Source organism: Typopeltis vanoorti, chromosome 9 (genome assembly GCF_054136105.1).
Source record: "Typopeltis vanoorti isolate ZY-2024b chromosome 9, IOZ_Tvanoo_1.0, whole genome shotgun sequence".
NCBI classification, from domain to species: domain Eukaryota; kingdom Metazoa; phylum Arthropoda; class Arachnida; order Uropygi; family Thelyphonidae; genus Typopeltis; species Typopeltis vanoorti.
This window is the reverse complement of record NC_143557.1, coordinates 82,059,877-82,083,793: the sequence shown is the minus strand read 5'-3', so window position 1 is coordinate 82,083,793 and position 23,917 is coordinate 82,059,877. Positions and strand designations below refer to the sequence as shown.

At 33.7% G+C, this 23,917-nt stretch overlaps 1 protein-coding gene across 4 annotated transcripts in view; it reads left to right on the top strand.

The window, feature by feature from the left end:
• mxt (Eukaryotic translation initiation factor mextil) overlaps positions 1–23,917 on the top strand; it is a 446,323-nt gene that overhangs the window by 149,253 nt on the left and 273,153 nt on the right. For all 4 annotated transcript variants that reach the window (XM_090397619.1, XM_090397617.1, XM_090397616.1 and 1 more), the window contains one exon: positions 8,976–9,030. In XM_090397619.1, coding sequence (XP_090253745.1) covers positions 8,976–9,030 — 55 coding nt within the window. The remainder of the gene's footprint in view (positions 1–8,975; positions 9,031–23,917) is intronic.

The following is a 23,917-nucleotide window of genomic DNA, read 5'->3' as shown; positions in this document are numbered from 1 at the left end:
TGGGTTGCCAAACTTCATGCAAGGTCTCAGAGGAGACCTAATAAAAAGGGACTGAAGCAAGCAGAAGGGGTCCCGGTTCCAGAATTGCTGTCAGAGAGGAGGCCCCCCCAGTCCAGAGTCGACGTCAGAGAGACTGACTAAATCCACGTTGCTTGAGGGAGGAGTTTCCCGCTTCCAGAAAGGAGCTTCTCAGTTCGAGACGTTGCTAGAGAGAGACTACTTCTAGGCCACAGACAAGGTTTCAAATTGCCAAAAGGAAGAGTTCCAATTGCCGGAGAAAAGTTTCCAGGCCAGGTTAATGTCAGACATTCACCAGTGTGTTGCATTTTGATTACAATTTGATGAATCAAACGACTTCACTGATATTGCTCAGTTAATGGTATTTATTCGCATGGTATTTCAAGATTATTGAAGTAAAGAAGAACTTTTGAAAATTATACCATTCTTGGGAAGGACTAGGGGAGAAGACATTTTTTCGACATTTGATGAATTTGTGAAACAACACAAACTTCCGCTTTTAAAACTTGTGTCTATTACTACTGATGGTGCTCCTGCAATGATAGGTAATAAATCAGGCTTCATTTCATTATGTAAAAATGATGATTGAACATGATAATGAACAAATATCCAGATTTTTTAATGTACCACTGTATTATTCACCAACAAGTACTGTGTAGTAAAAGATGTTTTGAATATTACATGTAAAATTGTAAATTCTGTTCGAGGAAAAAGCCCTGCAACGGCGGTTATTTAAATTACAGGAAGATGATGATAGGGAACTTCTGTTGTACAATAATGTTCGCTGGCTCAGAAGAAGTAGATTTTTAGAAAGATTTCTTGTTTTAATTAACGATATAAAAATTTTTCTTGATGAGAAAGGAGATATTTATCCTCAATTGAGTGATAAAAGATGGTTGTTACACTTATCATTTTTAGTAGTTTCTGTACGAAATTAAGCAATTTAAATTTAGAGTTACAAGGTAGAGATAAAAATTTAATTGACATGTTAAGTTCAATAAAATCTTTCCAACAATACTTACTTTTATTAAAGAAAAATATAAATTTTTTGATCAAAATCAAGAAATGCTTCGCTGTGATTTAAAAGAATTTATTCGTGAAATAGAATTAGTTGAGGAAGAAATAAATTCAAGATTTAAAGATTTTAATAAAATTGAAATGATTGTATCTTTTATCAGTAATCCATTTCAAGAAAACTTGAACATCACAGAAATTTCAAATAAAATATTAGTGGGCTGTTTGATATAAACAAAGCTGAAGTAGAACTTGAGATAATAAACATTCAGAATAGTTTACATTTAAAATCAATAAACAATGAAGTCATTTGGAAATATGCACATGAAAAATTCCCAATATTAACTGATATTGCGCTAAAAATTCTGTTGTTTTTCGGATCGACATACTTGTCAGAATCTGCTTTTTCAAATATGACCGTCATAAAAAATCAATTAAGAAATCAAATTACAAATGATCATTTGGATGATTGTCTGCGATTGGCCACTTCTTCATATCAACTTGACTATGAAAATATTGCGAGGTCCAAACAATGCCAAATTTCACATTAACATTTTTTCTTTTTTTTTTAATCAACCAGCATTTCCTGTAACTTGTGAGTTTGTAATCAATCTGTTGTTTTTTCTAACTTTGGTTTTCCAAAATAGGGAAATAAAATATTTTATTCCAATATATTTGTTTTTTTTATTGCATTGAAATAATTAAAAGTGATAAATAAATTTTTAAATACACAAATTAAGTTTTTAGTTGTGCATTTTTTTTTAGTTTTTGTTTAGTTGTTTATTTGTGCGTAATCAGATATCAGGTTGGGGGAACGTGATCTATATAAGAGTAGTAGATCGCCGAATAACTTTTTATAGAAAAGTAGCTCGCGTAGTGAATAAGGTTGAACACCACTGCCATAATGCATTATGGGATGCTAAGGCAAGTGATGTGAAGTTATTAGCTTCTATATATGAATTGTCCCAGTCATCCTGAAAATGCTTCAGATGCAAACTTTGTTTGCTTACACTTGGATAAAGGATTAAACCAAGTATAATTATTTCTTGGTATCTTTAATTTATAGTATAACCAAGTGAAAAAAATTTCCAGCAGCATACAGACAGTTTGAAGACAATCAGGGAAAAATTGAACCTTGACTGTTTGGTGTCAGTAGTCAAATTTTCAGCCAGTCAGTTGATCTGGGGGACTGCATGTCATATCATGGTGTTGATTGCTTGCATTTTATAAAAGGTTCAGTGAATGCACAAGTGTACCAGAAAATTTTAGAAGAATTGCTGCCTACTATCAGCGACCACTGTAACGACAGACTGCATCTATCAGGATGGCTCTGCAACTTATCAGGGCAAAAAGTGTAAGTAATGCTATTCTAACCCTAAAATGTAACATATAAATTGAGTTTAGTACTTAAAAAAGCTTTAGTTTTTGTTGCAGGTTAATGCATGGCTCAATGAACACTCAATTCAATGACTGCTGGTCAGGAAACAGCCCAGATCTCAACCTCACTGAGAATTTGTGGTACCAAAATAGAGACTGTGAAATATATAAGAAGCCAAGAACACATGAAGATCTCCAAGAAGCCATTATAAGGGTATGGAACCATGAATTGATTGCATTCACCAGGTGCCTTGCCATTACCAAGCTGTAATAAAGACAAGAGGAGGCATTTGTGATAATTATTGTGTTATTATCCCTTTTCAAATTGGCATTTAAATTTAATTACCAAATAAACATGGTTACAGCAGGTGATGCAGTTTCCTTGAACATGATTGTATGTTATTTAATGTAATACCAAATATAATATTTAATGTTGGCTAATTTGCAAATTGCCAGCCCATTCTGTTTTGTATAGGTGGATACTGCCTCACCTTCTTGTGAATTGTGAGGATTGGATATTGGGTCCAGAAGTCTTGGTTATTTCTCTGCATTCTTCCAATACTGGCATGTTCTTCCATACATGTAGAATTGTCCCAGTTATCCAGCTTTGATCCTTAAGCATATCTAAATGCAAGTAGGGGAACCAAAAATTTAGCTTTCATCTCATAAAAGATGGCAATTATAGGAGTTTTATTAAATTTAATGATTATTATGAAGAGAATCTGCAGCTTAGAAATTTCTAGAAGAATGATTTATTTTGATGATACAATGGCATATATGAGTATGAGCACTAAAATGAATACCGAACTACATTCAGTTTTATCAAGTGGGGGGGGGGGTTAGAATCATCATTGAATTAAAAGGTATACATCCAGTTATCAGAATGTGAATTGAATTTATTTTACCAAGCATGGGGATTAAAGAAGTGATAGTTCATAGTTGATTCCTCATCAAGGACCTAAGAAAGGTTTTTGCATCTAAGGCTGAATAGATCATATCATGGCAGCACAACTTTCTCTCCAGGAAAAGAAATAGAGCATTGCAGAATGTGGTTTTTCTCCTTCTAGGATCATTTGGAACAAACTCAAGAGTTGTGTATAAAAACTATTTGCAATTAGAAACATTATAAAAAAAAAATACTGCTAAACCTAACAGAAACTTTCCAGGAACCTATTGGTTCCTGAAAAGCTATCATTCGGCCAGCTGTTGTAAACCCTAATTTCCTCATTGTTATGAATTTAGGTTTCATTTGTTGGAAATACAGTTTTGAACTAAATAATGCCTATTGCTCTTTAAACCTATGAAGTGCATGAGACCACAATACTTACATAATGAAATTATATAGAAAGATGCTTATTTAATTATGCAAAAGTGAAAATCAAAGATTTACTGTTTGTAGCTTCTTAAAATAAAAATATACATGTTGTTTCTTCTAAACTGAATCTTTTTCTTTCTTAAATTTCTTGCATAATTAGTTGGTTGCTTGATTGGATTTATAATGCTGGCTATGAGGCCAGTGTATGTCTGTAAATTGCTTGTCTTCTAATGGCTGGTTTGCCCATTTTGTGAGATTAAAACTTGAGTCTCTGGAAAGGGGAACCATCCTGCTTTCACAGACTGGCTAACTCATCTTCAGTTGAAAATCCTTGATAAAGGTTCTTTGTCTTAGATAAGATTCAAATCTAGGTTTTCCGAACCAAAGCGCATCATTGAAACCGACTGATCTGTGGAGCTCTTCTTGCATGAAATGGCATTCCTGACCATGACTAAAACCTTAAACTCCATTCAAAATTTGGATCATCACTTTCCAAAGCTTTTTTTTTAATTTTTTTTTAAATTTAAGACTAAGATCTGTTTTTTTTTTTTTTTTCAAACACCTATCTAAGCTTTTGTAATGGAAAGATGCAGGTAGGGTTCTTCGATTTCTTCTTGTTCTTTTTCTTTAATGGTTCCTTTCTTTACATTTTGGTAGTTTTCTCACTGGTAAGCTCCTTTTCATACGAGTTCCACAATTCATTTGCATCTTCATTAGACACTTCTAGAACCAACTGACTATTATCTCAACTACAATCATTGTTACTTTTTCCAAAGAAGATTCAAACCTTCAAAATCTTGCATGATCTAGCTATGGGTCAGTTTCTTCCAAATTCACTTTATTTAGGATTTGGCAATTTCTTTCTATGCATCTCTAATGGTTTTTATAGCATCCAAAAAGTTTAATTTCTCTAAACTCATGGATCATTGAGCTATCTTCCATATTGACTGCTTTTTTTTTTCAAGTTTAATGTTTGGCAATGGCTTGAAGGAACAAATAACATTGGTCTGTTGAAAGAATTGAAGTATTATTTAGAGGAAAGAAAACTATATTTATTACAACAAGCTTGTTTTAGGATCAAAGGATGGTTTGGTAGATAATCCAAAAGTAGTAAAACTTTATAAAGAAAGTCTTTCGCACAATATTAATTTTCAATCTCTGGAACAAAGTGATATGAAAAATATAAGGTTGTGCCTAACCATTCTTCCTAGATCAATGCAGTCTTCCAAGCTGAGCATTCCATTTCCAGATCACTGGCAAAGTTGTCTTGTTTATTTCTTTATATGCTTTCAGTTTTTCATTGTGATAAATCATACAGGTATTAGTTTGTAATTGCCTGTTGCATTTTCATCCAACAATGACACACAATCCTTTGATTATTTTGAACAACAAATTTTTAATGCATTCATTTCCAAAAAGCCATTTTGTCTGCATTAAAAATTTGTTCGAAGCAGTAGTTTTCTGCTTCAGTAATCTCAACCAGTTTTTCTGAAATGTATTGCAGTCTCATTGTTTGCTCTTGCAGTCTTGCCATGAATTTTTATATTATACCAGTTAGCCCCCTCTTAAATCAGTCAAACGTTTGCTTGTACTAACACCTCTCCCTCTGTGCTGATTTTTCAGCATGCCAAAGAGAGAAAGAGAATGCCTTTGCCATCAGAGTTTCTGATGATTGATGTATGCACTTGACAACTTTTCAACTTCAGGAATTAGGCCTTCTCTTTTTCTAATAGTTTTTTTATATTTTTTTTATTAGCAATTAAGACAAGTCCTATAAATGATTCACATCTAGAGCAGGCTTTTACAAATATCCATACTCAAGGTGAGATTCCAGCCCATACCCTGTTAATTGGAGAGCAGATATGCTATCCACTGATTATCAGCACTTTCACCTCATCCAGAACATTCTGTTTATTCCTTAAGACATTGCATATTATCAAATGAGTCAGCTGAAACTTGGCAAGTTCCATCATTTTCGTTCCAGATTTGTGTTGAAATTTCTTTTGAATTCTCATATTTATTTTTCCTCTTTTCAGGCATTTTTGAGATCACAAATATGCATTGAACAGTGAATAATTTTAAATGACAGTGAAAAGAATTGGAGAGAGCTAACTTACAGCATCTTCCTTCAACCATATGCACAAATTCCATTCTACACCTGAAACAATTTAGACAGCTACTCGCAGTGATGATTTATTATTACTATTATGTGATACCTCCAAGGACTCATCGTAGGAGGGCACCCCACACAATTTAATATTTATACTACATGCTACATACTATCCACACACTTACACTGTTTGAATTTTTTAAAAATCAAATACATATACAATATGCTATGAAATGTTTTCTGGTATTTTTCCACAAAAAATCACATAGAATAAGAAACTATTTTTTTTTATTTTCTTGACTGGTTTCATGAAAATTCTTTTATTTCACTTCATCAGGATAATTACATGAATAAACTAGACAACAGGTAAAAACAGTTAACAACTCTACTGACAACATTTGAACAAGATGAAACAATTGATAGTGTACATTCGAAGACCAAACTTAATATAAAAAATGCTAAAGACCTGTTCATTTCTAATTCAACAGTGAATTTTATTCGAGGATGAATGGTTGTTGAGGTAGGTGATGAAATCTTCTAATCGTGTAATAGTACCAGGCCAGATGATAAAAATATCATCAATATTCCCAGTATCAATTGTTCCTTGATACTGGAGGCTATTTTTCAAACCACTCCATGAATAGGTCATTTACAATGGAGAGAGAGAGAGTAGCAAACATTGCTAGTCCTTCCTTCTGTTTAAAATAATTTTGAAATTTGAAAAATGTACTATTGATGCAGTGTTTAAAGAGATCCACTGTGTCTGGTAAGGAGATGTCTTGTAGTAGTTGTATGGTTTCTGTTCTTGGAATGTTGGTGAAAAGGTTTACTATTACACCTCTTGCTTTTTATGACATAAATTTTCTATTATGAAAACACAGGTCATCATGATCTTTCACTAACAGGTTACAAATGTATAACCTAAAGTAAAACATTTTAACTAGTTTCAACAATTTCTAACAAGTGAATTAGTATAATTTATTTTTTATCCAAAAGCTGAGTTTGTTGCCAAAAATATTGTATTCATATTGTTGTGCAGGCTTCTGTTGGATATGACTTACTAGGAAACATTTTCTAGTATTTTTCCACAAAAAAATCAATAGAATAAGAAACCGTTTTTTATTTTATTTTTATTTCACTTCATCAGGATAATCGCATTAATAATTACATGAAGTCATAAAGTAGGGAGATCTACTATATAGATGAATGTCTAAGATTATCTCAGTTGCAGGGAAATCATTTTGTTGAATACTCCAGACTATTTCTAGTTTTAAAGTTTAGTTTTCATCGGAAACTAAATATCATGCTGTATTACATCTATCATCGTTTATTTATATTCTCTTGGTCTCAGTTTTATTTGTTCCATCCCTTAAACCAACTGCTTTGTGTATATCTTATACTGAGGATGACCTCAATATGTTGTCTGAAAAATTTTTTAATAAATAATTATGTAGCTGCAGGTATAGCCATCATGATCAGTAATAAATGGAAAGGCAGAATTGAATCATATAATCGGATCTTTGAAAGAATAATAATGGCTAGACTTAAATAAGAAATTTATTACAATCATAGGAATATATGCACCCAAAGAAGGGAAAAAAAATCTGAAACAGAAGTCTATAAAAACCTCCAAAATGTAATTCAGAACACAAATAAACAAGATTACTTAATCATTGTAGGTGATTTCAGTGCTAGAATTTGGATCAAATGCATTTAAAGATTTAATATTTCCATGGTAATCAATGGAATTTTTGACCTATAATAGTTTGAAAATCACTAACGGCTTCTTTAAACATAAAGATATACATAAATATACATGGGAAGCCAGATGATATAAAAGCATCATTGACTATATAGTGGGTGAAAAACTAAAGATGGTAAGAATTTGCAGAGCATAGAGAGGATGCAAGATTGACTCAGACCATTATTTATTAATCAGTACTATTAAGATCCTTAACCAGAGAAATAGAAACAATACAAGAACACAAAAACAAAAGCAGGAGCAATTTAAGATAGAACTGTTACAGCAAGATAGTATCAGAGAACTATATCAAAGAAGACTTCTAAACCATACAAAGAAAATAAATGAAGATACAGATATAGAAAATGCATTCCAAGAGAGTGGAGGAAAAACAAAAATCATAGGAATTAAAATAGGAAATAAAGAATTAACCAACCTTTTGTATGCTGAAGATCAAGTTATTTTTACTGAAAATGAAGACCAATTGCAGAAAAATCTACATGTATTGAACTAAACAATAGAACAGTATGACATGAAAATCTCATATCGATCTCAGTGAACAAAAGGAAATCAATCCACAACAAAGTAAAAGAACCAGTGAACATATTTAAATATCTAGGAAATTACATAAGCCCCCAATGGAGAAATTGACATTGCATACAAAAAGCAAAAATTCCTAGCAGTCATTGGAACTTTGAACAGACACTTCAGTAAACAGATGTCTAGAACAACCCAAATAAAACTGTATAAAATAATAGCCAAACCAATTCTGAAATATGGCAGTGAAACATGGACTTGAAGAGAACGAGATAAAAGACAAGTAGAAGCTGCAGAAATGAAGTTCCTAAGACCCCTTGCAGGATATAAAAGAATAGACAAGATAAGAAATGAAGAAATAAGAACACAATTATCCATAATTAACACAACAGACATCACAAACTATAGAAAGAACTGGAAAACCATGTAGAAGAATGAAGACAGATGGCCAAATATTGCCTGGAAATATAAGCCAAAGGGACACTGATCAAGCAGAAGACCCAAGAGGAGATGGGCAGAAGACTTTTTACATCCTTGAAAACATTACATGCAAACAATTGCCTAATATAGGAAGATAATTATATAACTCTATCCAGTTTAATATTTTTCTTTAATTTTTTAATTTGCTGCTTTAATATAATTTTTTCCATACTATTTCATTGCCAATTTAATATTTAAAAAATGTTCAGGGGAACAATTCATTCCCCCCCCCCCCCCCCAAGCCATTTAGCAGTTGGCCAGTTTTCATTTGCCAACAGCTAAATACTATACCAATTCACTAAAATAGCATGGAATTGGCAGTGAAAATATTGTTAATATTTTTTATATTTTTTTGAAAAAATTGCTTATTTCTTTTTATACAGTCGTGCCAAAAATCTGATTGAAGACACTATTAGAAGAAATGCTTCTCCAGCACGAGTAAGTTATATGCCTGAATAATACACTTTAAAAATTTTATATGGATAGCCAAAATTCTTTGCAGGCATTATGTTTTTAAATATAGGCTATAGTAAAATGTGAGGTGGCTAGTTACTGCAGGCTACTGTCAGATGTTCTGCCAAGGATTTTGGTGTGTTAGCTGATTTAAAGGTGGGGAGGTGGGGGATGCTATGATAAAAAATTACAAAGTCGAAATATTTAGCTTTACCATGCAACTTTGTTTTTTATATTAGAGTAAAAATCACTCTCTCTCTCTCTCTCTCTTTCTCTATATCTTACTTTAGTTTAACATAAAGAAAAAGTTTATGTTAACTTGTTATATTATTATTATTAATTTTATTTATTCATTTATTTTTTGCAGTAAAGGAAAACACTAATATAAAAATTATTCACTTCTTAAAATCAAGATAATAAAAGTTCTTGGTGGGAGATGGGGGGATAGGACATTACAAGTTAGTTTGCTGTTTGAAACTTTGTTCAAACAGCAAATGTATATATGAAAATTAATTCTCATATATACATTTCGTAAAAGCTACTTAAGTTTCCAATCTTCCAGTAATAAAGTCAGTATACAATGCACTGAATTACAATAAAGAAAACATTATTATAATAATATAAGTATAAAACACAAAAATAGCTAATCAAATAACAAAGCAATTAGCTGAACAAGAGTCATGTTCTGCTCTAGCAGAAATCATGAATGATGACTGGTTTCAATTTGTATCTGCACAGGCACTCATTTTGTTATTATTAAGGTGCTAATACCTAATGGAGTGTTATTCTTATATAAGTGAAATATTTATAACTTAAATATCTCTTAAAAGGTCACTTAAAGGTCAAAGCCAGATAACTAGAAGGAGGACCTCCAAATTAAAGAATGTGGAGAACCTACTAGGGTTTCTGATTGATCTAGTGTGAAATCTTCACCTTCCTTCACGTAATGCATCCTGTTAGTCCATATCCTCTAGGTATTTAATGAATGTGGATTGGCCAGCAGTTTTGGGCTTAGTCTCCTAAATCAGCACTTCCCAAACTGTGGGTTGTGGCCCCCTTGGGAACCATTAGTTTTGTTGAGGGTGTCGTGAAATAATGAAAACAAATTTAAAATGTTTTAAGACTAATTGTGCCATGTCAAACGTGTATGTATGATGCTAAAAATGTAATTTGCATTTGATTTTTGCAATATTCGCTGTGTATGTTTATTGAATATACAATAAATATTATAATATGTCTATTACGATTTTTTTTGTGATGGGGGCTGTGAAATATTTTAATTTTTTCAAGGGGGCCTTTACTTCCATAAGTTTGGGAAGCACTGTCCTAAACTGTACCCTCTCTTTTGTTGACTTAAACCAGAAATACACATGTTACAACATAATGAGCTTTCATGCCAGCCGGGCATCACAAGATCTCACTGTTTTCTTCAGGGAACCAGAGTGAACAGTGAAAAGTCAGAAGGTTCTTCTAAAGAAGAAATGGAGGAATTTTTCAAGTCATTAGAGGAGGCAGCTGACATAAAGAAAATGGAGGAAAAAGTGGCCCTTATTGGAGATCTAAACACCAGTGTAGGAAATGAATCCAACCAGGCATATAAAAAAATTTGGAGAAAAGGGCAAGCCTGCTATTATTAGCAGGCCTGCCCTTTTCTCCAAATACCTGGTAAATACCTGCTGGATTTCTGCTCAGGATATGGGCTCATCATTACTAACATCATATTACAACATAATGTGCATAAATTTACACGGAGAGACATAAGAAATAAGAAAACCTCATTGACCATGTTATTGTTGATGGCGATATCATCACATTGGTACAGAGGATTTGAAATTGGAAGTGATCATCACTTAGTTTCAAGCAGGATAAAAATGAAAATCACATTGAAAAGAACATCTTCAAAAAGAAGAACCAAACCTTGGATTTTCTTCAATAGAAAAACTGAAGAAAACATTGATTCAACTAGGGAGACATGTAGTGAGGCTTTCTGCAAGGATAGAAAAATAAGATGGACACAAGAAGCATTCCTGGAGAAGAAGAAAGTATATAGTGCCTAACAAATAAGTTTGCAGAGATCCTTAAAGAATAGAGAAAAAGTAAGAGTTAAGCTATGTGTAAAACTAGCTAAATAGAAATCATGGGAAGACTTCATTAAGAATATAGAAGATAACTATCAGCATGGTGGCAAAATGTTCTGGAGGTTATTGAAAAAGGTTAGAAATGGAAGAAAAATTACTGTAAAAGGAATCGGATTATAAAAAGTGATGTGAACGCTGAAGATCAGGATATCCTAAATGTTTGAGTAATTACTTTGAAAGAGTATTGAATGAAACAAGCAGTGTCAGAACAGTATTAGAAAATATTCATGAGGAATGCCAGTAGGAGTACATATCAATACTTGAGATAGAAAAGCTATCAAAAGCTTGAAATGTGGAAAGGTTATTGAAACAGATGATATTCTTTGAGAAGATCCTGAGAAAAATTGTGGAATAGAAACTTGGAAAAGAACAAGCTGATTTCAGACCAAATAGAGGCTGCCAGGATTAGATTTTCACTTTATGGCAAACAGATTGAAAAATTCTGGTATTATAATGGGATATCTCTATTTAAGCTTTGTAAATCTGACAAAGGCACATGACAAGGTGCCTAGAAAAAAGCTTGTGAGGCTTCCCTATATAATTGTAGTGTTTAAAAACACTAGTTATATAGGGTAAGTGGAAGAGCAATACATAGTCTCTATTTAAGTTGTAAGTTAGCAGTGGATTGAAGAATACAGGAAGATAGTTTGATATGAAATCAGGGTGTAAGAGAGTATGCACTATCTCCAGTATCATCTATATGGATCACATTATGAAAGAAAGTGGTATTATACCTGATATTAGAATTGGAGATATCAAACTTAGCTCTTTGTTTTATGTAGCTGATGTACTCCTAAACTCATTCACTGCAAGTCTCCAGGATTCTTTGACCAAAGTGAGTAGCATCTGTAACAAATTTGACATGAAAATCAGAAAAAAAAAAGACCGAAACTATGAAAATAGGCAAGAACTTAGAAAACAGCATCTACATTCTTCATGTTGTTTCCTATTTTGGAAAACCTATAGAACAAGTAAAATATTTCAGCTATTTAGGCACAGTTTTTAGTGAAAATGGCAATTTAAATTTGGAAATAGACAGTAGAGCAAGCAACACTGGTATGGTGCAGAACCAGTTGATTAAATTTATATAGAGCAAGAGAAATGCTAAAACACTAAACTAATAATATACAAGACAGTGGTCAAACCAGATGTATGTTTTGTATCTGAAATTTGGGTTAAAAATAAAGGCTTGATCAAAGATGAAACACCATAGATATGTGAGTTTTGGGAAAAATTAGGGGCCTGAACAGATGGTATCAGTAGCAAAATAATATGAAAAATGATGACATTAAGAAGGGACTTGATACTGTTTGCATTCAAGAATGCATTATTAGGGCTAATCTGAAGTAGTATGGTCAGTTAAATAGAATGGAGAAAGAAATTTAAGCAGAATAGGTTTAATGCGAATAAGGCAGGATAAAAGATCCAGGGGAAGACCAAAATCTAGGTGGATTGATTCAGTCAGAAGTGCCTTTAAAAATTTTTAACATTTGACGTCCATAGACGCCATATGGTCACTGCCATACCTCACATGGTTTTGGCAATGATGTCTTCTGCTAGAATAAGTGGTAGGGTCGCAGATTCCCTTTCCACACAAAGTTTGTAGGAAATCGCAAACATCCATGCCCATGGCAGGATTCAAACCCGCAGCCTCTTGGTTGGAGAGCGGACATGCTAACCACTCAGCCAATAGAAGAACGAAATGTTAGATAAGCCAATATTGGAGTGCTAACAGGTTACAGAGTAAATTGGTGATAAGAGTTTAGTGATAATGTAAATTTAATCATGTAGTATCCTACGCTAACCACTCGGCCAATAGAAGACCAGTGGCGGCCCGTGAAGTTTTAAGTGGGGATGCTGCCTATACAAAATAATTTTAAAAACATTCTTTTTTCCCTAATCAGTAACCAATTTATTAATAAAAAAAATTATTTTTTTAAAATTATTTTGTATAGGCAGCACCCCCACTTAAAACTTCACGAGCCGCCACTGGATAAGACAATATTGGAGTGCTAACAGGTTACAGACTGCTTTTGAAGTAAACTGGTGATAAGAGTTCAGTGATAATGTAAACTTAATCATGTAGTATTGTCATAGTATCCTGTGTATATATATATATATATATCTCTTGAAGTACATATCAGAAATTGATTGAGTTCTCTTAAATGCCTATTGCCTGCAACTATTGTTTGTTCATGTAATTCATTCAGATGATTTTTTCCTCCTTCATCACTAGGGAAATAAAAAAGAGAAAATGTAGAATCCTGGAAAGAAAATATTGCACTGTGACCAGCTCTTGCTTACCAATGCTAATTATCTTTGATTAAGGGTTGTATGCAGCATTTGAAAATATGTGAAGTTTGTATTTAACTGACTTCATGTTCATGCTGTTACTGTTGACATTATTCTTGTTCCAGAAACCCTGCATGACAGAAGATCAAGACTATCATTAAGTAACTTCTCAAACTCCACTCTTCATATTCTTCTCACAGAAAATTTGACCAGAGAGTGCAATCCTAATGTTCATATGTATGTGCTCTTGTACACACACACACATTTAAATATATAATACAGTTGGTTCTTAGCCTTAATTGCCTTTCATAATCTCTATTGCTTGGGGGAGACCAGACTCCTACCAGGTGCGTCCCTTGGGTGGCAGATGAGGGTTGCTCCGAATAAAGAATAAGGAGCCGTGGACCAAAGGCTGTGACAGAGGAAAGGCAAGCCACCCACACTAAAATGCCAAAAACTTCCATGAATCACACAATTACCGGGAATACATCTTACCAACACTAGCCTCACATAGTGTTTGTGAGAAATCTTCTATGTGGTCAGCAAAATGTGATAAGTATATAGCTACTGTAAATATCAGATCTCCATTCTTGTAGAATTTGGAAAACTCCAAATTCTACAAGAGAATCTGAAAAGGATAAAGTGGGATATCATAGGAATCTCAGAAACTCACTGGACAAGAGAAGGATGCTTAAATGTACCAGAGGGCAAATTATTCTATTCAGGAAGAAGAGACAATGTACATATAGAAGGAGTTGCCATCCTAATAAAACAAAATCTCACTGCAAGTGTAACCGATATTAAGCCTATCTCATCCAGAATAATAGGAATTAGACTAAAAGCCAAAGAAAAAGGACTACACACAAAGGTTATCCAGATTTACGCACTGGACGCAAGTCACAATGAAGAAGACATAGAACTTAAAATGAAATATATATTTATCTTTAATTGACCATAATTTATAAACATCTAATACCAAGTTTCACCCATTGGGGCTGTCCGGCTTCTTCAGGACGTATAACGGTAAGAGAAAAAACTGAAAGTGGCTAGTACAGAGAAAATGGAGTAACACTATCGTATAAATTAAACATTAAAACAGAACGCGTAACATTACACGCATGGAGCATGTTGTGTTAGTCACTGTTATGAAAGCACATTCTATAGTTTTGAGCCAAATTAAATTCTGGCAGACTGAGTGATCTTATTAAGGTTTTCCATATGTCAGCTATTATCATTCCCTGGTTTCTGTTAAGATTTTCCCCAAAACGGAGGACTACAACGACTTCCTTGAAATTTCTACAACAGAAATCTTCTTATAAGTAAGGCATGGAGCTGCTATCCCAATCAGGTATGGTTAGTACTCACAAAATGATGGGCTAGACCTGAGTTGTCTGTTCTGTTGTTATTAACATCTCCTATATGTTATTTTTTGCAGATTTCGAGGCTTCTTGATGTCTGTCCTGTATAGATTAGACCACAAGCACATGGGATGTTGTACACTCCATCGTGTTTGAAAAAAGGATTAATATCTTTTGGCAATCTTAAAAGGTGACGGACAGTCTTGAACTGGTTTGAATGCAACTCTGATGTTTGAAAGGTTTGAAAAGTTTTGCGATCTTCTCGGACACTGTACCTGCATAAGGAATAATGGACGAACTGTATTGAGTGATGGTAGGTTGTTGTTGTTGTGGGAGGGGGTTCTATGAAGAATCTTGTTGATTAGATTCTTTGGATAGCCATTTTTTATTAATGTCTCTGATATATGAGTAATTTCATCATAGAGTTCTTTTTCTTCTGAGATGATGTTCATAGCTCTATTTTTGAGCATATGTATTATACTGAGCTTCTGGGAAATATGGCGAGTTGATTTGAAATGAAGGTAGCATCTGGTGTGTTGGTTTCCGTAAACTGTTAGTTTGATATGTGCATCTACTAGTTTCTTGATAAGGGTATCCAAAAATGGTAGTTGATTATCTTTTTCAGTTTCTGGTTGTGTTCGAAAAGATTATCTTTTTCCAGTTCCAAAGTGAATTTTATTTTTTGATGAAAAGAATTACTTTTGGTTAAAAAGTCGAAAAGAGCTGTTTTTGTGTCCCTCCATAATATGAAGCTGTCATCTACATACCTCCACCACACTAAAGGTTTTGGGTCTGATTTTGAGAGACTGTCTGTTTCTTGCTTTTCCATGAACAGATCTGCACAGAGTTGCGAAAGGGGACTGCCCATAGTTAAGCCATTTAGTTGCTCATATCGTTTCATTCCATTTAAAATAATTAGATTTAAAGCAATGACGAAAAAGGTGAGCCGTATCTTCTGGGAAGAGATTGTATAGGATACTGATAACTTCTTCTACTGGAATGTTGGTAAATAAAGATACCACGTCCAAGCTAGCGAGAAAGTCTTTAAGATCGAGATGCTTTTCAATTTTTCAATAAAGTGCTTTTAATTCTTAATGTAAGTGTTCGATTTTCTGATATGTCCTTTTAGGAGGTTGGAGAGGTGTTTGAACAATAAATATGTGGGAGCATTTCTTCCGTCAACGATCGGGCGTAGTGGAACTCCACTTTTGTAGACTTTTGGGACTCCATACAATCATGGCGTCAATGGGTTTGTGACTTCAGATTTCGTTGCAAGTCTGTGGACCAACTAGTTATGTTCCGTAATAAGTTATTAGTGTCCTTGTGGTTTTTCCATGTTGGGTTCGACTCTAATATGTGATACGTTGATGGATCTGATAGTAATTTTGGCTATGCAGACCTTAGTGTTTAAAATGACTCTTGCATTACCTTTGTGTGCTTTTAAGATGATTATTTGTTTATCCTTCAAGTTTGAGAGAGCTCTTTTTTCTTGCAGTGTTATGTTTAGGTTAGGTGGCTTTGAAGTTGAAAGGATAATAGCACTCTTCGATCTCAGATCATTTGCCATTGTTTCTTGAAAGGACGAGAGTGCTTTCTCTATGTTACTGATGATGTCGACCTTAGGAATATGACCAGAAACTGAAATATTTCTTAAGTATTTCAGTTTCTGGTTGTGTTAATATATGGTCCGAAAGGTTAAAAATCACTTTTTCATCAGGGAGGCTCGGCTGGAGAAAAAATGATGTTATAGGAGATGTTAATAACAACAGAACAGACAACTCGGGTCTAGCCCATCATTTCTCGAGTACTAACCATGCTGTGTACCTTCCCAAACTGTGGGCTGCAGCCCCCTTGGGGCCATGAAATAATGAAAACAAATTTAAAATGTTTTAAGAGACTAAGTGTGCCATGTCAAATGTGTATGTAAGATGCTAAAAATGTAATATTTGCATTTGATTTTTACAATATTCGCTGTGTATGTTTTGTATTGAATATACCGTATTTTTCAATAGATAATGCGCACGTTATCTATACAAAAAAAGTCGAAATTTGTTAAAAATGAACATGCGTGGTATACATTTGAAAGGTATGAGAGGTGAATCAAATGTAATATCAAAACTAAGGTAGAAGTATTACTTAATATTTATTGAACATTGCACTATTCAAATCCAAAAAATTCTTCATCAGACTCATTATTGAAAGAATCAATTGCGTTAAAAATTTCGTTTGGTATTTCTTCAGCTTCATAATCATTGTCACCGGACACCACTGCATTCCCTTGTGCTTTAATTAAACCATTTTTAACACAGTTTTCACTTACAGCAGCCCAACTTTCTACAATCCACGTAATTATATCTTTATATGACTTTCTTTTCAAGGATATTTATCAAAGGTTGTTGATCTTTATGTAAAACTAGAGATGAAATTAGCTTAACCCTGATGCAAAGTTTAAAGCATCCCTAATTTTGAGCAAGTTACTTGTTTCATAACAAGCTACTTGCTCAAAATTAGGGATGCTATAAACTTTGCACCAGAGTTTAGCTAATTTAACATGGGTTAAAATAAATCGGGATACCATTGCAATTAGAAACAGCACTGGGTTCCGCCTTTATCTGATGCAGTAATTTAGCTTAGGTAATATTAAATGATACCTTTGCCATTTGGCTATTGTCTCCAAGCTATTTATACACAGACACACATGCACACTAAACTGTATACATTCCTGGAATAAATTTTATAATAAAATAAAATGAAGATTACTTTTCCTCAGTATACTAATCAGAAAAATCTCATTGGTGTCTGGCAGCATAGCAAATTCACTGTGTTAAATCAAATTGTATGATGATACAATTTGAGTTGAGTTGGCTATTTATTAATAACGATATTCATGTTTCCTCTTTAGCATAATACAAGTAACCGTACTAGTAAAAAATAGCAGCAGTGCACATCAGCATTTTGTATACTTTTAAATTGCTTATGTATTTATACTGTAATGTTCTTACACTATCCTATCAAGAGTCATCTCCATCAGGAGGTTAGCTGTTCTTGATCTCCATGCATATCTATTTTTTTTTTTTTCCCTTGTATCCCTAAATGTTAGTATGTTTTTCATTCTGTTAAAGGATAATTATTTAATTTCTATTCTTAGCCTAATCTCTGTGATCTTTTATATTTTCCACCTATAATTAAATGCCCTAAATAAGTGTAGCATTTGACTTGTTCTCAAATTTGGTTTTCTGCTTTAATTTTTAACTTTTGGGGGTATATTTTCCTCTGCTTATTATCATAACTTTTGTGGAATTTAATGTAAGGATATATACTTTGGGAATTTATTTGATCTATTACTTTATTGAAATTATTCATCTCTCTCTCTCTCTCTCTCTCTCAGCTATCAGTACGGTATCTTCTGCATAACAAATGTTATTTATATTCCTTCCTCCTATTTACATCTTCCAGCTCATCTATACTTTCAAAAATTTCTTCACTATAGAATTTGAATGGAAGGAGAAAAATTACACAACTCTGTCTAGCACCTTTCTTTAATTTGAAATGTATCACGGTTCACTGTTGATTTTTTTTTATTTGTAGATTGTGTCAATATATACTTTATCAGTTGTATATATCGGGGATGCTTAAGGGTCAAAGCTATATAACAGAGGAGACCTCCACATAGCCTTTAAAGGAATGCGGAGAACTGACCAGGGCTTCTGACCTAATGTCCAATCCTCACATTCTCGTGGTGCACCCTGTTAGGTATCTACCTGGATACTGAACAGCAATTTGGGATTTAGCCAACCAAATTGTATTCTTATTGGCTTAAATCAAAATTTCAAATGATGGTACAACATGACAGAATTTCATGCCCAATGGGGCATCACCTGGTTAAACAAGGGCTTGGCCCCCATTGTTTTTGCTAGGGAACCAGGACAAACAGTGAAAAGTCAGCTACTGGAACAAATCTAAAACCCACCCCAACTCAACATCATAAAAGTTCAAAATTGGTACTATTAACATAAGAAGCCTGAATGGCAAAGAAATAGAGTTAACTGAGGAATTGGATAAGTAACAGATCGACATAATAGGGGTGACTGAAAACAAAAAAACAACAAAAAAAAAAAAGACAAAAACTAGTTGAGATCTTTCTGAGCGATAAATACAAAATGTTATATTCAGGCAGTGACAATCAAGGAAAAGGAGTAGCCATAGTATTCAACACTAAATACGAAGCTAATCTTCTTGAATGACAGGCAGTCTCAAGTAGAGTGATGTGGGCAAATATGAGAATGGGGAAATGAGAAGGTTCTACTAAAGTAGAACCTTCTCATTTCCCCATAGTGAAGGAATTTTTTGAGGCTTTAGAGAAAGCAACTGAAACAATGAAAAAGGAAAAGTTGGTCCTTGTTGGGGATCTAAATAGCAGAGTAGGAAATGATTGTGAGACATACAGAATTATTTTGGGAAAATTTGGAGAAAAGAGCAAAGCTAATCATAATGGCAAATACCTTTTGGATTTTCGCTCAGGATATGGACTGGTTATTACTAACACCATCTTCCAACATAAAAATGTGCACAAATTCACATGGAGAGAAGAGGCAAGGAATAAGAAAAGTCTCATTGACTATGTTATTGTCAATAGTGATGTTTTTCCCACTGGTGCAGGACACCAGAGTGTACAGAGGATTTGAAATTGGAAGATCACCATTTAGTCTTGAGCAGGATAAAACTGAATTTCATATTGAAAAGAAGAACATATAAGAAAGTTTTAAAGCAAATAAAAGTTGAGAAGCTCTCAGATGTGAACTGTAGACTAAAATAAACAAATATTATTCAAGAAAAAATGAAACAGTTTGAGAACAAGAACTGAACTTTGGAGATTCAGTAGCAAGCCCTGAAGAAAACACTGATTGATTCAGCCAGAGAGGCATGTGGTGAGGTTGTCTGCAAGAATAGAAAAATCAAAGCTCCATGGTGGACATAGGAAGTTAAAGAGGCAATGAAGGAAAAGAAGAAAGCATATCAAAAGTCCCACAAATATGTCAGTTTGTGCTCTTAGAGAATACAGAGACAAATTTAAGAAATCTAAACACTGTGTAAAACTGGCTAAACAAAAGTCATGAGAGGACTTTAGTAAGAACATAGAAAATAAATATAAATAAGGTGGCAAGATATTCTGGTGGTTGTTGAAGAAGCTCAGAAATGGAGGGAAGAGTGCTGTAAAAGGAATTAGAGATGATTACGGTGGCATGAAAACAGGAGAAAAAGATATTCTTGAAGTATGGAGTAATTATTTTGAAAAATTGCTAAATGAAACAAGTAGTGATGACAGCAATGTGGTAAAAAAACACTGACCAGGCATGCAGTCAGGAATACATATCCATACTTGAAGTAGAAAAAGCCATCAAAAGCCTGAAATGTTGAAAGGCAGCTGATGTAGATGATAATCGACCAGAAATGCTCAAGTATGGAGGTATAAAAGTGGCTGCATTGCATAGTTCAGAAAGCCTGGACCGAGAGATGAATTCCCGATGATTGGAGTAGAGCTCTCATAGTACCCATATATAAAAAGGGAAATAAAACTGAATGTGAGAATTACAGAGGTAATTCCCTGCTGAGTGTTCCTGATAAGATTTATGCAAGTATACTTGAGAAATTTTTGAGAAGGATTGTGGAAGAGAAGCTTGGTGAAGAACAAGCTGGATTCAGACCAAATGGAGACTGTCAGGATCAGATTTTCACTTTACAACAGATAGTTGAGAAATCATGGGAATATAACACAGATCTGTATTTAAGTTTTGTAGATCTGGAAAAAGCATATGACAAAGTTCCAAGAGCGAAGCTATTCAAAATGCTACAGTTATTATATGGTGTTAATGGAGCATTATATCAAGCACAATACTTAGTCTTCATTTGAGTTGTAAGTCAGTAGTTAGAATTGAAAGAAGTATAGGAAGGTGGTTTAATGTTAAATCTGGTGTCATACAAGGACGTACATTATCTCCTTTTTATTCATTATCTATATGGATCACATTACGAAGGAAAGTGGTATTAAACCTTATATCAAAATTGGAGATGTTAATCTCAGCTCTTTGCTTTATGCAGATGATGTTATACTTCTAAATAAATCCACTATAAGTCTGCAAAATTCCTTGACTAAATTGAATAACTGTTTTAATAGATATGATATGAAGGTCAGCATTAAAAATACAAATCCAATGAAAGTAGGCAGAAACATTGAAAATCTCAATTGCATTGTGAATGGAGAACCTATAGAACAAGTAAAACATTTGAGCTACTTAGGCACGATTTTTAATGAAGATGATAAATTAAATATGGAAATAGACAATAGAATCAACAAAAGTAGGAAGTCAACTGAATAAATTTATATAGAATAAGAGAGAAGTTAGCCAATACACTAAATTAGCTATATGCAAGACAGTGTTCAAACCAATTTTAACTTATCGATCTGAAAGCTTGGTCAGAAGTAAAACACTTGACTAAAGACTAAAAGACTAGAGACTGCAGACTTGTGAGTCCTGAAGAAGATTAGGGGCATGAACAGATGGTATCAATGGCAATATCATATTAAAATCAGGATATTAAGAATGAACTTTCAGCATCCAGGAATGCATTAGCAGGAGTAATCTCATGTAATTTGGTCACTTAAACAGAATGAGAGAGGAAAGATTTGCATAACAAATGTTCTTTGCTGGGTTGGCAGGAAAAATATCCAGCAGAAGATCAAGATATAGATGGATTGATACAGTAAAAAGTGCCTTAGAAGATAGAAATATAACCTCTGATAATATTGGAGTCTTGACAGGTAACAGACTAATTTGAAGGAAAATTGTAGATAGGAAGTTAGTAATGATGTAAATTTTTCATGTGGTACTATCATATCCTGTACACCCCTTGAGGGTATATATCAGGAATTTGATGATATCAGTCGTATATCATTTCTGTCTGTTCCTGTATATTTATCTTCTTTATTAATGCTTCTATTAACTTCTTATGGTAAATACTATGAAATACTTTATTATAATCTACAAAACAAAGATAAACCTCATTCTGCATTTTCAAGTTTCTTTTTAATATCATTCTTATATTGAAGATTCTCTTTCTCTCTCTCTCTCGCTCTTCAGTATTAGAATGAAATTGAAAGTAAGTTTTTTCTCATCGTTATCAGGTTGATAGCTAACTTGTTTTGTGTATAAGAAGCCACAATAAGAACATATGTTGGCTTAACTGATTCGCTTCAGGTAGCAGGAAAGCACTGGATGATCTGAAAACAAAAATTAGAGCAGATGGCATTATTAATCTGAGATATGCTAATGATACAGCATTCTTCTGTAATGATAGGTAAGAACTAAGATGGATCTTTTTTACAGTTATTGAGATCACCAAGAACAGAGGATTTAACCTTGACCTTAATAAGATAGAGATGATTCTTGAAGTAAATATAGACAGGGAAACATGTCCTGAGAAACAAGTATACCTTAATAGAGAAATAATTGAGGAAGTCAGCAAATTTGAAAGTCTGGGCCCATTATCACTGTGAAGAATTATTGCTCAAAAGTTTAGAAATACAGATCTATTACTACAGGATACATTACTACTACATGCAGTTGTTTTTATGGATGTGAAGCTTTTAATCTAAAGAAGTCTGAGGAAGAGGATAAACTGCTTTTGAGATATGAGTCCACTGAGGATCTCATATACTGAAAGGTATACAATTGGATGGGTCCTAGAAAGGATTAGTAGAATTTTATTGACAGAATAAAGCTGAAATACTTCAACACTTTCTCAGCCAATGGCTACCCACCCCAAAAAAATCCAAAAAATATTAAAACCTACAAACCACAGCCCCCCTCCCCTCCACAACAAAGATTACTCTAAATCCATCACCATTCCCTATATCCAAGGCACCTCAGAAAAAATTACCAAAATTTTAAAAAAACATGATCTGACCTCCTGTTACAAACCTTACAGAAAATTGGCATCCCTTATCCGCTCCACCAAAGACCAACCACTTCCCCTAGACCTACCTGGTGTATTACAACTGCAAGTTGTAAACTGTCTTACTCTGGTCAAACAGGCAGGACAGCGAATATCAGAATTTCTGAACACAAGGACTACATCCGGTTTCACAAGTACAGCCATTCTGGTCTTGCAGACCATGCTCTGGATTCATGCCAGAGAATATACAGTGGAAGAAAGCTATAGTAATACACCGTAGCAAATACAAATTCGAAAGACTATTTATGGAATCAGCCTCAGCCCTAAGAAACTCTCCAAACCTCAACAAATTTGGTTGTATGCGACTTCTCCAAATTTGGGAGGCATGCATCAGTAGACCTTCAGCCCAACGGCCAAGAACACCTACTTAGCCTGCTAGAGGGCACCATCAGGACTTCTAGAAGAACAATAGCTTCATCTCTTCATTCTCAGCTACTGTGTTGTAGTGCCTTTTTGTAAGTTCCTTTTGAAAATGGCAACGTGACATTGCCAAAATATCGGAAATATTTATTAAAGTGTAATTTAATTTATATTCGGATCTACGTTGTACAATTCCTTAAGTGATTTAGAAATGCATAACCAACATATAAGCCTGTCTACGAGAATAAGCACATTCTTAAATCAAAGATGGAGAAAATCACTACCTTAAAAAGATGTCACTTTAGATATGTAAAAATATTCTACCAATCAAATATGTCTATGTCCTACGGGATACTTCTAATTGAAATAAACAGGGCTGTAAAAATTATTTTGAGATAAAATAATTAACTTAACTTTAACTTAACTTATGTCGCTGGTAAAATAGCCTTTTGGCTTATTATAGTAGTAATAACAATATAGGAGTACACCAGTTCAACAATTCTATAGTAGAGGTATATGTAAGTTCTGTTCACTTAAAACCTTGATATTCCAGGTCTACCTACTCACTGATGAGACCTTAAAAAAGGTTGAAACTGGTCTGGGTAGTGACCTCTTCTCATAATGTAAAACAGTATATATATATATATATATATATATATATACATACACATCTCTTAGGAGCTGTGTTTTACATTATGAGAGAATATTAAG